The sequence below is a fragment of the Vanessa tameamea genome, chromosome 4 (genome assembly GCF_037043105.1).
Source record: "Vanessa tameamea isolate UH-Manoa-2023 chromosome 4, ilVanTame1 primary haplotype, whole genome shotgun sequence".
NCBI lineage: Eukaryota > Metazoa > Arthropoda > Insecta > Lepidoptera > Nymphalidae > Vanessa > Vanessa tameamea.
Window position 1 is genome coordinate 7,338,918 of NC_087312.1, and position 18,472 is coordinate 7,357,389.

General features: G+C 31.0%; 1 protein-coding gene across 1 annotated transcript in view; it reads left to right on the forward strand.

The window, feature by feature from the left end:
• LOC113394499 (bcl-2-related ovarian killer protein homolog A-like) overlaps nucleotides 1–17,281 on the forward strand; it is a 39,639-nt gene extending 22,358 nt beyond the window's left edge. Inside the window, exons 2-6 of the mRNA XM_026631830.2 lie at nucleotides 12,254–12,446; nucleotides 12,739–12,977; nucleotides 13,767–14,027; nucleotides 14,493–14,651; nucleotides 16,399–17,281. Coding sequence (XP_026487615.2) covers nucleotides 12,425–12,446; nucleotides 12,739–12,977; nucleotides 13,767–14,027; nucleotides 14,493–14,651; nucleotides 16,399–16,548 — 831 coding nt within the window. The 5' untranslated portion in view covers nucleotides 12,254–12,424 and the 3' untranslated portion in view covers nucleotides 16,549–17,281. The remainder of the gene's footprint in view (nucleotides 1–12,253; nucleotides 12,447–12,738; nucleotides 12,978–13,766; nucleotides 14,028–14,492; nucleotides 14,652–16,398) is intronic.
• Nucleotides 17,282–18,472: the final 1,191 nt, after the last annotated feature.

Consider the following 18,472-nt stretch of genomic DNA (forward strand, 5'->3'; position numbering starts at 1 on the left):
ATGATAACACTTGATACAAGCGCGAGACGTATCCAAAAATTGTCTACAGAAAATTATATCACAGCAACGCATTCCGGACATGCTTAATAATATACAATTAATTTTGCCAACATATTAAAGCCAATACCGCATCAGCAATGCCTCATGTAATACAATCAAAAAATATTTTTAATTTTATTCTACTTTTAGGACGATTTTTATTACAGCTTACAATACAAAATAGGTTTTATTCATAAAAATATATTATATATTTCTTATAAAGACTTAAGAAAAGTGTTCCTCTGCCCTAAATTATCTGTTCAGATAAAGTAGCTTACATAATTACATAATATTCGATAATGTCGTACATAGTTTTTTGAGATAATTGACTAGAAGCTTTGCAAAAACAATACCTACTGGCAATACAAGTATGCTTAATTATATTATTAATAATAATTTTATATATATTTTTTTATTATTTTATACTATTAATCGGAAAATTAACTTCAATAAAAATTTTAAGTTAAGCCAATAAATAAATAAATGCACATTGTAGTATTTACTAGTTTTAGTACAATCTAAGTTTTTTTAAATCTTTTCTTGTTTTTGATCATGTAATCAATTTTTTTTTATACATGTAATTCAATAGTATTTTTTGCCTATGAGTCACTACTAATAAATGTAATTAATCACTTCAATTGGATTACGCGCAGAGTAGGTAGCCGCTGATATTCAATATAATACTGATTCGGCCAACCTTTGACTATTTTTCGGTTGAACTAATGTTTGCGTTTAGACCGAATTGATTGATACTTTAATTTATGTAATGGCTGCGCCTTTGGACACTTCGATATTTTACCCAAAACTTTCATTAAATTTCCGAGAAACGCGTCGACCAATATTGTGCTTTGCTTAAGAGTAATCAGTTATGCGTTATACACTGATTACTAAAAGATAACTTCAGCGGGCTACGATTAAAACATAAGTATTTTTCGAAATTCAAATTTATAAAACAGTTTCAATTCTCGTGTTATTTTAGAATAGCCTTTATTTATTTATGATCTATCGAAAGGAAAAGAGGCCATATCGCTCGACATCATCACTCACATCACTCCATACATGTTAAATATACAACGCATTATGCATTATTTCATTGACAAAGATTTTTTTTAAAAACCAACAGACAAAACCAAATATAATATAAATAAAATAGCCCGCAACGACTGCGAATCACATAGTGAATAAGATACATTCACCCGAGGCAATACCTTATATATATTTTTTCCATATAAATAACCATTAGATACCTGTTTCATATTGTTAAAATTAAATTTAAATGACGTATATAACTTAAATCTTTCTTTGTTCCTTCCTTACATCACCAATGCGCCAGCAACCTTGGGAACTATGATATTATATCCCTTGAGCCTGCAGATGGTTCCATTTCCACTGGTTCCATTTAGTTACACTGTAGTTACATTCACCTTTCAAACCGGAACACAACAATACGGAGTACTGCTGTTTGGCGGTAGAATATCTGATAAGTGTTATCCCAATAAGTTCCTACCCAGGCGGGCTTGCACAAACCCCTAATAACAAGTGCTTCGTTTATTCTTAATTTTTTTATAATTATTATTATTTTTAAGTCTATTATTTATTTAAGTATATTAAGTCGTACATCATATTCTGATATTTTACGACCGTATTCTGCGGTAAGTTGAGTATATTCGTAAAGAATAGACCTGTAGTTATTTGACGGCAAGAACGACGGAAAAGTTTTGCCTCGTAACTTGCTTTTATAATAACACCCAGTTTTACCGAGATTCACGTACAACATGAGTGAGCTAACTTTTCTTAAAATTCAATTAAATTGTTTAATTTTGATTCCGATAACCATTTCAAATAATACTTCCAATATGTTAGTGAGAAATCAAATTAATCTTTGTTTATGCGAGCGGTTACTTTTGGTTTTATAAGTATATTTATCTGTTATGCCAAGTCGCGCACAGCGCACAACACAGCGCACGGTAAACAGTTCTTTTTGAAGACATTCAGGCTAATAGCGAACCCCTGTAACTTTTTTATAGACAAGGCTAAAGCCAGAATTTAAATTAAATAAATACATATTTCGAATATACCTACTCACTATTAACAGTGCGGTGCAACTAATTAGAAAGTAATTTCTGGCACAGTTGTTTGAACTGCTTCCGTAGATACTTGATTTTATATAAGATCTCACAATTTTTCCATCCAAAAAAGAGCGCCGCGAGGGCTTGCATTTTTTAAAATTTTATGTGTTGGGTTAAATTCATGCTTATGGTTTCCACAACAGTTATTTTCAACCCGCAACTTAATCTGAAAAAATACGTTATCATATATTTATTAACATAAATCTATCTGTACATAATTGTTGAGTCCGTAATATAAATAACATTATAATATATTCATGGTAATACACAAATAAATAATTAAAATAGTTACTGTACAAATCATGACCGCGTGGAATGGTGGCAAAAATGCTAATGATGTCATCTTATGACTAATGTTCGAAATGTTCGTCCAGTGTCTTAAATTCGACTCTGAACATTATTCAAAATTTGAAGAAAATAAATATAAGAACATTTGGTTTCGACTCCTTTTTTAAAATTATTTGATTGATAACACCGAAACTCAATAACATATATACAAATAAGAACAAAGAAACCAAACAAATCAAACAATGGGGAAAAACGTATTGAACTGTTTTGTCTTTGCCCACTTATGTATAGACTAGCCGAACCTGCGGCTTTACCAGCATGAAATTTATAAAACTTTACCTAACAAACTTTCACCCCGAAATCTAACCCCTCGAGGTCGACGCCACTTCCAAGCATCAACAGGTAACAGAGTTGCTTTCGTATTTATAATATTAGTATACATTATAATATTAATAAAATTGGTAAAAAGTAGGAAAAGTTTATTATTTTACATTTTATATCAACATTCATATTTATTAATACATATTAATGAGACGAAAACACAACCATACTAGGTAGATCAAAGTCTATAGTAACTTGATAATATCAATATTATATTAACATTAATATGTAATATATAAAATATCAACCGTCGTATAATTATATCAATTTTATATTAAATAATATTATAATTAATTCATGTGATATTTTAATTAATTAAACCATACAATATAACCAACTATATTTTCACTTAGTGTTAGAGCTTTGTTTTAGCCCGCACCACCACCACCACCACCACCTCATATATACTACCCCCAAACATAACTTAGTATAGTTGTGTAACAGCTTGAAGGGTAAGTGAGCCAGTGTACATACAAGGACAAGGGATATAACATTTTAGTTCCCAAGGTTGGTAGTACGTTGGTGATATGAGGAATGATTAATATTTTTTACAGTACCAATGTCTATGGGCAGTGGTGATTTCTTGCCAACAGGTGACTCAGTCTACCAATGACAAAAAATAAAGGAAAGGTGAATTATACTTACTTATTATTATATTACTTTAAGTACGTACTTACGTCCAGCTTGTCAGATTGTTTAACGTTTATGGTTATTACTCCGCTGTCTAGGGTCATAACGTAAAATTATATTGCCTATTATTCCCTTCCTCAATAAACGCCATATAAATAAAAATAATCTATCTAGTGCAAAATAAATAATTAAAATCTTAATATGTATTTATATAAGTACATATACTAGCTGCTCATCGTCTTGAATTGCGTTTAGCGTTATAACCCTACCCCCATAAATCGTAACGTGACATATATTGTGGTGTATGTAACCTTTCTCAATATTTTTTTTATTTAAAGTAAGTTCTTTTTTCGAATCGGACGAAGATAATCATAAAGAGGCGCGTAAAATAAAGGCTTAAAAAGTACTATATAATAACATCGATTTTATATAAATTATACATTAACAGCAACGTCATAACAAATTTATTTTCTTCTGAAAATATCAAATGAACACATTTCAATAAAGCGCCATCCATATTCCGTCTATGACAACAGTAATCTAAGTGACATGCAACAGATGCATCTTAAAACTGTCCTTTGAATTGCATACATATGATACAATAGTGCATATTATGTTTTGTTTAAAATATCGCTACGAAACCAAATTAAATAAGTTGTATATATTACATTGCTCATTTAGTTTCGTTTAAAGTATGTATGAAGGGAAAATATCCTCGTTTCGATGCCTTATTAAGTATTCTAATGGCGTGCTGCTTATCAGTAACATTGAGATGTTGAATTAACATTGCCGGCGCGACAGCGACCACGGTCGTCACCAAGTATCGCGTTACACATGAACCAATTCCTGGATAGCATCACTAATGTGATCTAAGCCTACTTAATTTTCCGACCGACCTAATTTAACGGGCAGCATTGAAACTTAACATGATTTAAGTCATGAACAAAATATTGTTTATTTGGAAACGATGTATGATTTTGTGTATGAATGTTTTTTTTTTGTTAAGAGTTTTTTTTTCAATTTTCGTATATTATTATAGTATCTAAATTAAAAATAGTCACTACTAAAATATATCTGAACCGTAAGACAAGTTTTTTTTTTAATAGGTCATGTTTTTTTACGACGGATCCCTAAATGTTAAACTTTCTAACTGCCTTGTTGGTTCAAGCCCTGCATTAGAGCGATAAAAAGCAATTGTATTTTTATAAGAAGAAATTCTTAATAGTGTTTATGGGCGATTTAAAATGTGCTTATATTTCTGTACGTTAAGCGATTGATTCTACGCCTGAACGTCTTCGGTTAAGTCGGATTACCATCCTCTCGGATTATGAGAATGGGATATGCACATCATGCACTGTTGTTTGCGAACACACTTGTGAACTAATCTCTTCCAGGATTAAGTAGTCTCCATCGAGACTGGCCTCGGTGACCAAAATCGGTTCGGAAGAAATCAAGGCGGATTTCTAAATAGGCTAACTATAAATAAATAAATAAATATAAATTTAATAACCATGTTTTATGATATTTTAAATGATATAAATCTAACTCAATACATAAAATTACTTATTATTCAATAATAAATAAAAACAAAATTAATATATAGATATATTTTATTCGATCCTTAACATGTATTTTATTTTTTTGTTTCACGATATAAAATGTATCAAACAGTATTATGAATAAACACAAATTTACCTTTTACAAAGTTGGTATAGTAAGATAGGAGACTTATAGTCAATCTTCTGTCACTAATATTTTATTGCTAGCAATCAAAATTTGAATTTATAAATAGTTTAAAGAATAAAGAGTGAAGATAGATAATGCCTTATTTGAAATTTGAACGATACTAATTGTAAATTCAGAATTCTCTTTTTAAATATAGAAGCATTACAATAAGTTAAAGTCAACGTTAAAACTACAACCGTTACATTTTATATTAAGAGAAAAATAATGATTATTATCTTTTCATATATAATTGATGAATATGTTAGCTATGATTTATTATATAGTCTGTGTCATTTTCTTTCTCGGTTGTCAACCCAAACGTCAAACGAAACGTTTTAAAAATCCTAAAAAAAATAAAAATGAATGTCATTGTCCCTGTCGAAAAATGCGGGTTTTTGTAACGGTAGTGATTTGATCGAATTTATGTGATTTATTGAAATAATACACGGTTCTAAAGAAGTATTGTGCAGTTTGTAGTATTATTTTTCAAATACACGAAGAATGTGATTAAATATATGTATATATATTATTTAACCATAAGAGAAATTTATTACTCTTTTAGCCCTATACCCGATGAGACATCTCAATAGAAACATTGTTCAGTAATCCATCGACTTTTCTTCTTTCTTTCAATACCTACTTTCATTTCCAATTTCATCATCTTGAGTGATTAATTTTCAGATGCCTAAACACCGATTTCCATATTTGAAAAAACATTGAAAAACGACTGATCTGTGTTCAAACTTTCATTCACAAATTCATCCTCTTGAGTGAATAATTTTCAATAACGTCGCATTAGCTGTTCTTCATTATATTTCTAACTTTCAAAAATTACGAACTTCCATACAATCTTTCTTCGTGAATTCTCTTGGTAAACAATTAAAAAATAAATCTTTAACAATTGTCATTCACTTACAAACTGAAGCCTGAATACTTATTTCCATATTTGTAACAATTTTTTTTAGTGCTCATCTACATTTTAGTAAGAAATTCCTGAGTAAGATTTACCCGCTAAACTTTGCTGTATTTAAAATTTTATTGAGTACATAATTATGTATACATTACATTAACAGCTTGTAAATTTCCCATTGCTGGGCCTCTCCCTTTGAGGACAAGGTTTGGAGCATATTCATCCACGCCGCTCCAATGCGGGTTGATGGATACACATGTGGCAGAATTTCGTTGAAATTAGACACATGCAGGTTTCCTCACGATGTTTTCCTTCGTCGTAAAATGTAATTATACATACCAGAACTGAATGTTCTACAATAATAATAATTAGCGGCATAGTAATCCGAACTAGAGTGCATTGTGAAGCCCAGTGCGCTGCAGACGCGATGCCGTAGAGCTGTATATCTAGTAGCCACGTGTTATTTAATCTACGAAAACAGGAAATTGCAGCGTTTGGAAAATCGTGAACAATTTATGTTGTACTACTCTAATTCTACAAAATTATAAGTAACTGTATGTACGTATATACATTCGGGTAATTCGTTTGATTAGTTAAATGTGAAATGTAATCAAATGAAACCGACATCGGAATGTATTGCCGAATAGTTGGAATGATTAATTTGGTAGAACTTATTATTTTATAAATATCTTATATTTTATCGTAAATCACAAAGACTTAAAACTTATAATTAATTACCGTTCGAACCTGGCGTGGGTAAAAATGTTAACTTTAAAAGTTTCAAAGTTGCTTTTTTACAATTAACAGCGCAATTTATGCATTTAAAATAATATGTATAATATTTTATTAAAGAAACAACAGCTTTTACTTTTAGTTAATATTAATTTCAAACTAAAATGCGGTATCAGGTCAGTAACTTATACTACAAAAAACATCGTGTTTTAAGATTTAATAAGATTGAGATAAGCCGATACGCATCTGGTAAAACGCCGTAAAAGAAAATTCCTGATTTTATTTACTCGTGTAGATAAGCTCACATAAGCTCACATAAGTTAATGAAGAGGGTACGTGATTAATTATCTTACATATTTTTGGTATGACGCAAAATTTATATATTATAAATTTAGTGAGCATCCGTCGGTAGGATCTGAGATATTATGTCCTTCGTGCTTATAATTAAACCAGCTCACTCAATGTACAAAACACATTTGTATTAAATATTGTTGTTTAACGGTTGTTAAGTGATTAGTGGCTACCAAATGGTTTTTACCTCAATAAAATTTCCAAATTATTCCATGAATGCGATTATTAATTTAAGTAAAATGTGCTCGTCTTTAATCGAAGACATAAAATTAAATATTAAAAGATGTACGTACAGTGTACTGTTTATTGTTTGAAAGCTATAAAATGACAATAAGTCATTGTTATTTTTAGTAAGTCATAAAACGATTTATAGATAACACCGGTCTTCGTTTCGTTAAGACAAATCCAATACCGAAATATATAGGATTCAATATATAAATACAAATGAACAGTAGTAAACGCTAACCTAAAATTTATTACTTTAATGTAATGACAGCTAGCGCTTGCCTAGTTCGAAGACGGAACCTAGCAATTCAGAGACCTCGTAATTTGGGCGTTGCCTATTTTTAACCCCTGATGCAAAAATACCAGAATGTAAAAATATAAACACATTTTATTATGCTTACAATTTTGAAGTGATAACTTCTTATGGGAGGACAAACTGCGTCGTTCCGTAACGCGTTATGGCGCCGAACTGTTTAGCGTCCCTTTCTCTTACGCATACGGCAGCGATAAGTAGGCTCTTCCTCTTTCACTCTAACCCACGGCGCTAACCGTATTTCGGACAGACAATTTTTTTAAGTTCCTAACTTCTGTCGGGCGTCCTGGGACGCACACGTATTTTTTTCAAATTTTTATATAATTTAATGAATAGAAACGAAATTTTACATCATTGCGACTTCATAAGGGTCGACTATGAAGAGTAAGCAAAATAAATATTTAAAGTTGTCAAATATATTAAATACGGCTCAAATTACAATCGTAGGTTGGCAGCCTAAATACTTCAAAACCATGAGAGTTATTAAAGTAATTAATTCCTATTTAAAAAAGTGATCGGTTATTGTAAAAAAAACATATTGTAAAATGTTCAAGCTGATAAAAACGTGTACTATCCGACGTGTTTCGCCCCATTGCTTTCATTTACTTAATATATGTTTATAATTTATCTCGAGCTCAGTGGTCAATATTTATTTATTTTATTTAGATATCACGAATAAACAGTTACAATATAAACACTGATTTGAATTAATCTAACAAATTTAAATATGCCATCTGGCTGAACTAGATAAATAAATCACTATTTCAGACATCAGCGCTCTCTCCTGGGATTCATACAAAATTCTTGCTTTAAGATTAACATCGTGAGGTTAACTGCATGTGTTGTGTTGCTGTCGAATAAATATTAATCAACCCGATGTAGATAGAGCGTACAAAAACTGCCGTTTGTCCAGCTCGTTATACGCGTTATATTATATTCATATTTACTTGAAAAGACAAATGTGACCATTAAAAGTATTTTTATAGGGTTAATTATTACGAATTTCTTAACATCATCTATGTATATCTATAGTAATATTATAAATGCGAAAAAAAGTCTGTTTGTCTGTTGCTATTTCAATGCTAAATCACTGAACCGAATTTGATGATGATTAGGTATGAAGCAAGCTTGAACCCCAAGGAAGGCACATAAGCCTTTTATGCCTAACACCTGACAACCAACCCCATAAACGCAAGCGAAGCCGTGGCCAATAACTATATCTTAATAATCAGATAAAAAACCATATTAAGTATTGATTTAGGATTTTTTTTACAGTTATCCTCTTTCATATTTACAAATATATAAATACAGTGTAAACTCCATGTAACGTCACTCGACAAACTGCCTAAAGCGTCGAAATCACTCGACTTTGGTTGGTTCAGCTTGTCTTCCATACAATGAGACACTCTATATAGCGTTACACCTACTCTCAATAACGGCACATTCAATAATAAAAAAATTGTTTTTAGTTGCCAAAGTTAGTAAAAACTGCGCAGACGTGTACGTTCTTTTGTCGGTTTCCTAACAACATTGTTTTTATTCGACAATCTCGAAATTAATTATGAACACAAATTAAACACATGACACATTACTTATTTGTGTGTGTAATTAATTATAATTATCTGCGAATATTTATTTTTTCCTCACATAATTGTGTCAAGGACAAATCTCCAATTCAATTTCCTCCGTCGCGTATAACGAAAACCTGGTTGAGTCAATAATGAGAATTTGATAGCTATAAGGCTTAATCAGAACCAGGCATGTTCAGAAACTGAAATTATACATAATATGCAATATTTTAAATATAACTTCAACAGATAGAGCATAGTTCTGTTGCACATAATAACTAGAATAAATTAATTTTAAAGCAGATTAAGATACTTTTAGTTATATTCACATACGTGAGATTGAGATACAGTTTTTGATTTCCTTATTTTAATTTAATTTACAGTTAATATACATTATAAGAGAATCGCCATTGTTAATTCGGGTCTATACTCTATGAAATGTTTTCATTTATACACTACAAGCGGCCCGTCTCGGCTTCGCACAGGTGCATATAAGTTTTTTTTTCTATTTTTAACTTTTATTTACATTTTTTTGTTGTTTTATTTTTAATTTTTTTTAAACACAGTACCACATTATCTTTTTATACTTACAATCCACAATTGTTCATCATTTTTTTTTTATTTATTTAAGTAACGTATTTAATCTTAAGGGAGAGAGATTATTCATATTTTTTTTTTTTATTTATATTTTTAAATCATTTTTATCTGACCTACCTAATTAAATTTCCTAAGTTTTTTATATATTTTTATTTTTATGTTTTTCACTTTATTTTTAATTTTGAAAAACACAAAAGTAATCTACAGGCATCGAAACTATTTTGAATACAAATTAATTTATTTGGATAAGGATTAATATAAAGGTATGAATAGCATGCACAAAGCGATAGCGTTTATTTTTTTTTTCTATTTCTATGACTTATTAAATTCGTAATATCTATTGAATGGAATAGCCGATTTCAACAATTCAAAAAGTAATCTATATGAATTGAAAACAATATTTAAACAGAAGTATGGTCTAATTTTGGTCGATATTTCTATTAACTTTTAAAATAAAAAAGTGGTTAGTCTGACGTAACGATAATAGTTTGACATATGGTATCCCGAAGTTTTTTGTAGATATTGATATGTTCTTTAATGATGTAGAACATACTTTTGTTCTATCATCAATAGTTTCCGAAGCGCATGCGACGAAAGACGTTTTAGGGCACTTTTTTTACACCTTGATTTACGTTACTTAGGTTTTAGTAAGGATCCCTAATCTTTTCTAGCAATAAATATAGCCTTTATTACTCAGGGTATTATGTAGATTTCCAATGGTGTAAGAATTTTTGAAATCGTCACAGTATTTTTTAAATGTATTCATTACAAAGATACACACACACAAAAATACAAATTCCTTTTCCATTTTATAATAGGAGTGTAGATGTAGACAAGCGACCCGCCCCAGCTTCGTACGGGTGCAATGCTGATACTATAAATATACTTCAGAATGTCCTACAACGTTTACAGTTTTTCGGTCATTAGACAATACAAATCGCTTTGTCCCTGCGTTTTAAATCTGTAATATCTTCGAAAATATTTATTTAAATTACATGCTGTAAATGGCCATATTGGTCTATATTAAATGCACAATGTGTTTAAGATACTTAATTGGATAAGGATTAATGCATTATACAGCTTAAAATAGCTTCAAAAATAAGCTATTATTTCTCGTAAAAAGTAAAGGATACAAAATTATTGTGGGTTATCTCCAAGAGATAGACATATACCATTGCGGACTTGTGCTGACTGTGTACAATACTTTAGTACATTATTTTGATCTATCGCGTAGGGTTCAGCCAATGTGAGCGCAAAAAATGTGTTTATTTACGACATCACTTTAGAAACCTCTAAAATTATCAGTGTTTCTCTACTATATTGTGCATGTGTTATACATCTATCTATTAAAAAAACCGCATCAAAATCCGTTGTGTAATTTTAAAGATCTAAGCATACACAAGGATAGACAGCGGTATGCAACTTTGTTTTATACTATGGATACAGTATTACTAGAGTGAAGTAATTAATGTCATTATAACATAACTTTATTTCATTCATAAATTGCTAATAAAATATATTTAAATTCTGTATTAGTAAAGTAATCTCTATTAATATATTAATTTAATTCACTTGTAATGTCTTGGTGTTTATATTGTAACTCATTATAGAAATAAGCGTAATCAATTTGTCGTATTAACTCCTGGGCCAACAAAAATCAAAATAACACGTGTAATCGAAATGTTGATATATGATAGCTTATATGTTCGTTATATATTTTAATTATTTGTATGAGATTATTGTCTGTTTGTTGATATATTAATAGTACGTGTTCTCTACACGGTCAATCAATATATATCAAATAATACTTATACCCTTTTTCTCCAAAATACTTACTGTATACTGAATAGATATATAATAATATCTCTACACTACCATCTTATGTAATTATTGTTAGGAATACTAGATAAAATGTCGTTAGTATGCCGGGAATTTCGGCCGCTTTCCTTAATTAGGCTAATTCATAATGATGGCAACAGTACGACCGACTCAATATTAAGAACAGACACATTTAAACAGCTATTAAGCTAAAACTACTGCTCAGATCGTGAAGTCTTCGAATATTATAGGCAGCAAAATGAAACATTCCCGAATATTAAACCAATAAACAATGTCCAACCCACATTTATTTTGTGATTAAAGTAACGAAAAGGGAAATCTATACTGATATTAAAAATGTGAAAGTAACTCTCTCTGTCCGTCTGTCTGCCTGTTGCTCTTACACAGCCAAACTACGGAATCGTATTTGATGAATTTTAGTTTGGACTATTTTAGTATATTTGATCAAAATGTTGATCCATCCTAAGAAAATGAATTTATGAATGATGATAATATTCTACTTATATGTATTTTTCTTTGTTTTCAGATAGGGCCAATTACAGAGTTGCGATGGCAATCGGGTGGAAAAAAAACTCAAGAGGACAACAACATTGCAATTCATGTCATTCCACCCGATGGAGAAGAAGATGACGAGTTCGTGCCGCCGCTGCGCGTGCGTCGAAAACTCAGCACTCCTCTTAGTTCAATCCCCGGTTCTATGGATGGATTTTCAGGACAAGGTATATGAAAATAGTTTGAATATCTTTGATATTTAGTTATATTATTTTCAACGAACTTGAAAGTTAAAATTTTATTGTATTTTTTATTTTTTAGCTACTTTATATCATCATAATTACAACACACGTCTAAATCGTAATAATCTTATTTCTCTAACATTAGTAAACGCAATTTATCAAATTAGATTTCCTTTAGAAAAATCTAAAAAGATACTTATTAAAATTACATACGAAAAAAATGCAAGTAATTTTCACAAAAAAAAGAAAAGGAAAGATTTTTTTTTTCTATTTACAGATCTCCTTCGTGCATCACCAAGTCGCTGTCTGTCTCCTTTAGATCGTACCAAACGCCGCTTTAGCACTATGGTCTCCAGTGCTGCGGCCGCTGCCGTTTCGCGCCGGCTTTCCGCGACCATTGGCTGGTGTCTCGCGACATCTACGCAAGTCAAACCCCAGATCGTTAGACAGGGACGAGCGCTGTGCCTACAATACATAAAAACTCAAATACGGCGATCGCCCACCTGCCCAAAAAAGGTAATGAGATTATTGTTTTATATTTTTCATTTCTTGTTTTTGTCGTCTACCCACAACAATTCCACCAAGTAAATGTAAATATTTATAATATGTTTTTAAAGCGATATGTAACTCGAAGTTACATAAAACATCGTATTCGTGACGGCATCCATTAACTAGTTACATTTCACAGCATAAATAATCTAATGGTATGCAAACTTTGTACCCTCATCATCATAATATTATGCAGTCGCTTATTCTCGTTTCAGAAGACTGATTTGTATTATAAAAGATGTTATTTATTCAGAAGCCACATTTCACGTCTCTTGTTTTGTAAAATAGCCGACGTAATAATAAATCCAATGTTGACATATGTAACATGATATATTAAAAACAGCCTGAAACCCGTCCGCAGCGTCACCTACCACTTCAAATCTAAACAATACATGTGCTCAAAGTACGCAAAAAAAAACGTAAAAATCGCTCCAGCCATAAGGTGTTCAATGACACATCCACATACAGTAAAAACTACCTATCTACAGGTTACGTTACCTATACTTTAAATTTGCTTACGATAAAATATATTTACTTATAATTAATATAATATAAAGTTAATGATATTTGATTATGACTTAACATAAACAGATGATATATGCTGCGATGGCTTATTATAATATCTTAAGAAAATTGTGTTTAAAATTCATCTAGTCGCCATTTATCTAGCTACTCGCCTATCACAATAATATTATGATGATATATATGAGCGCATGAGATGCGCTTGCGTCATATTTTAATCGTTACAATTTTCAGCAAATAGTGCTCAAGCGTCTTCAAAGAATGTTAGAAACTGAATGCGGTGAAGAAGCTGTAAATAACACGGACACTGGCGTGCTGGCTGCTTTACGCGCACTCTGTGCTGCTTTAGAGAGAAAACGACCTGACGCCTTCAGACATGTTGCGAAACAAGCAACCCGTGCTCCATCCACCATGCTGCGATCAGACACTGCGCTCGCTGAGTTGACCCTTGCACTTGCCCGCCGCATCACCAGAGAGAATATTACATGGTCCAAGGTAATCAATCTTTAAGACTCTTTTATCGTTATACTAGCTACCTGTCTCAGTTTCGCATGGATAGAAAAGGGTCTACATAAAAAAGGTTTATGCATATAAATCTTTTGGATAACGCGGCGCACTCTAATCGACATTTTCAACCACTAAATCAAAATTAACACAAAAACGTAACAAATTATACATCTAAACTTTCCTCGTGAATCATTCTGTACATTGGTGAAAACTAAAATCAATTCGGTATTGAGTTTATCGTGTTGAGATAGACATACAAACGCAATAGGATTACCATATTTAAAAATGTTGTATTAACGTATATCGATAGTACTAAATTATCAGTTGATAGACATGGCACTATTTTTAAATTAAGTGTAAAATATTAAAGAAATTATACGTAAGCTAGAAAATAAATCTTCTGACATCACTATGTATCATTTTATATTAATTTCTTGATATTTTCTATTACAGATTGCAGCCGTGTACTGTATTTGTGGAGCTCTAGCTCGAGAGGCTGCGGAGGCTGCAGATGGCGAACCAGCTCTTGAATTGGTGGCGGCACCAGCCGCAGCTATTGCGGATCTACTTCACGAGGATCCAGGATCTTGGATCGCCTCACATGGTGGATGGGTATAACTTAAAACTCACTTTTAATAATAATCGTATTATATGTATGTTATAAAAAAGTTGATTATTTTGATTATAATGAATGGTTATAAAAATATTTAAATGCCTTGTTATGATGTAGTGTTTATATTAAAATAATTTCACGAACCACAAAAGTTAATATGTTACGCTAAAATGACTTACTACCTACCACTACCTACTGAATGCAAAATAAGAAAAAAGAGCCAAAAATTTAATAAATATATATATTTACCTGATCCTTGTACGCGATTTATTGTATGCGTAACAAATAAAAGTTTAAAAACTCACGACATAGTAAGCTTATCCATAGTTTTTTTATTTCATGTAAATAAGAACTGAATGCATAAATAAACATGACACGTGAAACATGGATCCACATTGATAGATCGCGCACGTAGATATATATATATATTTTTAATGAAGCTTATTGCTCGTATCAATGAATAGATTTTTATATTATACAACCGTTACACGTGTTTTTTTTTCTTACCAATATAATACCCTTACTTTGTGCGTGTATTATCATTATTATATTATCGTAACATATATATATTTTTTCAAATAATATAATGATCGTATACGATAAAACATCAGTATCTCGTTACTTGAATGCAGACCACCTACTATAGATTTTCAAACGATTTTATTCCTTAACAATTCTTAACGGGAGGAACCGGGAGCTGTGGCGCGTCTTGGGAAAGGCCTAAGTTCAAATTTCTAAAATTCTTCCCATTTCCAATGTTTCTAAGGTGTTTTAATCTTACTTATCAAGTTATCTGTCTAAATAACCGACACTATTGTCAAACAAATATAAATCATATGTGACACACGGAAAGGGGGTAGGCGTCATAGGGATTTTTTTAAACTTTACACAACAACAACAACAACAATAATTCTAAATTTAAATGAACTAGTTGGTCAGGTACAGTCGAACAGAGCTAGAATATTGGTTATCCTTACCTTACATCCCACGCGTGAGACGTACCAATGGTCAAAATTCTTAAATAGATTAATTTTTGAGCTTCTAACAGCAGACTATACAATATTATTGTCAGCCACTAATGATTATTGCTAAACTGTTGTGATAATAAGCGACACAATCAGTGCCCTAGTAATGTTTCTTTCTTGAAAATAGAAAAAATAAGCAAACGAAAACTCTCTTGTCAAATTTAAGTATTACAAAAACAAATTTGAACGAATGGTAGCACTGATTATATTCATTATTAACTTTTTGTTGCTCGCGGCATCGCTCTCGTTTGAAGTGTATGTATTATGTCCTTCCTTGGGGTTCAAGCTTGCTTGATACCAATTTTTATCAAATTCGGTTCAATGGCTTGGCATTGCAGACAGAGTTGCTTTCACATTTATAACATTAGTATAGATTATAGTTAATTGAATGTCCTCTCTCTCTTTTAAGCCAATCTTTTTAATTAACTGTTCGACGCCTCTGTGCGTCGAACAGTTAATTAAAAATTAACACATATAATAAAGTACGCCTTGTACTTTATTATATGTGTTAATCGATAATTAAAAGCTTATTGGTTCGTTATGAAATTTATTATGTTCTGTTTGTTTCTATAAAATTAATAAATACAATTTAAATAAAAATAACTTATATTGTTTGTATTACATAATATACGATGAGGTCTTATGTAATGTTAATAATATTTTAAACTGAAATATTTTACTCCTACGTATATCTTATAAATCATGACTTATCTAATTTCAGAATGGGCTTATAGAACGTCTTCGAATCAGTGAACGAGATCACCGATCTGAAAAGACACTCCGAGTAATGGTTTCGTTCTTCGTTATGGCTTGTCTCATTCTACTGTTATTGCGATGGGTTCTGCGTGCTCATCCAGCATATTATGATTAATTATGTACGTTATAAACAAACAAACCAAATAGATTTTCTGAAGGCGCCTATTACAAACAATTAAAATCCATTCCCTTGATCATCATTTTGGAGTTCTTCTGATAAACATAAAAAAACACTAGCAAGTTTATTTGTTGATAGAGACGTGAGAAATAATTCATTTTATTTTGCTTAGTTATTTTAAGTTTGTTTTTATACTTGGAGTTTATACTTCAATCAATACAGTAAAATAACCAAAAATATTCAAAAATATATTTTTTGACTTCAATCGCTTTTTTCTCAAAACTTTCTAAAATTCATCATCATCATCAAACTAACTTTCTTCAAACAAAACTTAAATAACGATTAACAAATCGGTCCTAATTACGAAAACTATATAATGTATAAAATATGTGGCTATGTTTTTAAATTTCTTAGTATATTTATAGAATTAATCGTCTTTATGAAAATCAGCCTGTGTTTCAAAATATTTGTTCCTGAAATGTATTATTTAAATTATGAATAGAAGCTTGTGTGCCTTTAATATGTTACTAGAATATAAGTGCCCAAAATTGCACAAAAAAAGGAAATAAAATGTTATTAAAATATGAAGTATAATTTTTTTAGATAATAACTTTTTTTGTATATAGAGGAAAGCTTTTGCTTACCTGTTTAAAGTATTATAATATTCATAAGTCTGTATTAATTTATAAATAATATTTTATGCATAGTTTAATAAATATATATATTTACATGTGATTCTGTATTATTCAACCTCGCAAAGAAGTGTAAATTAAACATAAGTTTAATATTATTAAAAAATAACCATATAATATTAGGAAAAAAAAAACATTTATTTTATTTTTTGTTTAACATGGAATTATTTATTTTAGAATAAAAGATTATACATTTGATCTATAATTGATTTTTAGCATTCGGAAAAACGTTAATGATTCCAGTCCATGAAATAGGATGGTAATCGGTACCTCTGTTAATTCTTAAAAGCAATATATTATTAATCGCGGCCTCCTCCACCACCTCGAAGTCTGGAATGCCACAACATCGCGATTCTTTAAGGCACTAGCATAACCGCTCCGTGGAATCAACATTCGTCGGCGGTTTTTCCAAACCGAAACGACTTGGGAACCTCCCAGAAAAAAGGCTACTCATTACTTAAGGGATCTCAGCTATAAGCTTTTCGGTGTTGCAGACGTCCAGTGGCGGTGGTAGTCACTTTCCAATCGCATCACCGAACCACTAATTTCGCCTCGATGATATATATGTATATTAATTACTAGCGACCCGCCCCGGCTTCGCACGGGTGCAATGCTGATACTAAATATACTACAGAATGTCTTACAACGTTCACAGTTTTTCAGACAATACAAACCGCGATTGCAATGTAAGCGCAAACAAGGGGTTTATTTACAACATAACTTCAGAAACCTCTAAAATTATTAGTGTTTCTCTACTATATTGTGCATGTATTATACATATAAACCTTCCTCTTGAATCAATCTATCTATTATAAAAAATCGCATCAAAATCCGTTGTGTAATTTTAAACATCTAAGCATACATAGGGACAGACAGCGGTAAGCGACTTTGTTTTATACTATGTAATGATACATAATAAAGATTATCTTCTTTGAAATAAAAAGTTCACATATAATTAAGATCTGAATCTCGAATTTTAACACTTAAGGTCCTATTATGTATTATTTGATCTCTGTTATGGATTATTATCATACTAACAATTTGCGAATTCAGAGCGAAACGTGCTCCCTGCGAATTTGCAACGAGCCGCAGAGAACACGTTGTAAATTCCTCCTGAGAGACCCGCGTTTTTGACTTTCAGTTACATTAATAGATTCCGACGATGTAATATTACTATTAATCTTATTAATTCAAAGACAGAAAGACGAAAACGAAAATAGACACAACGA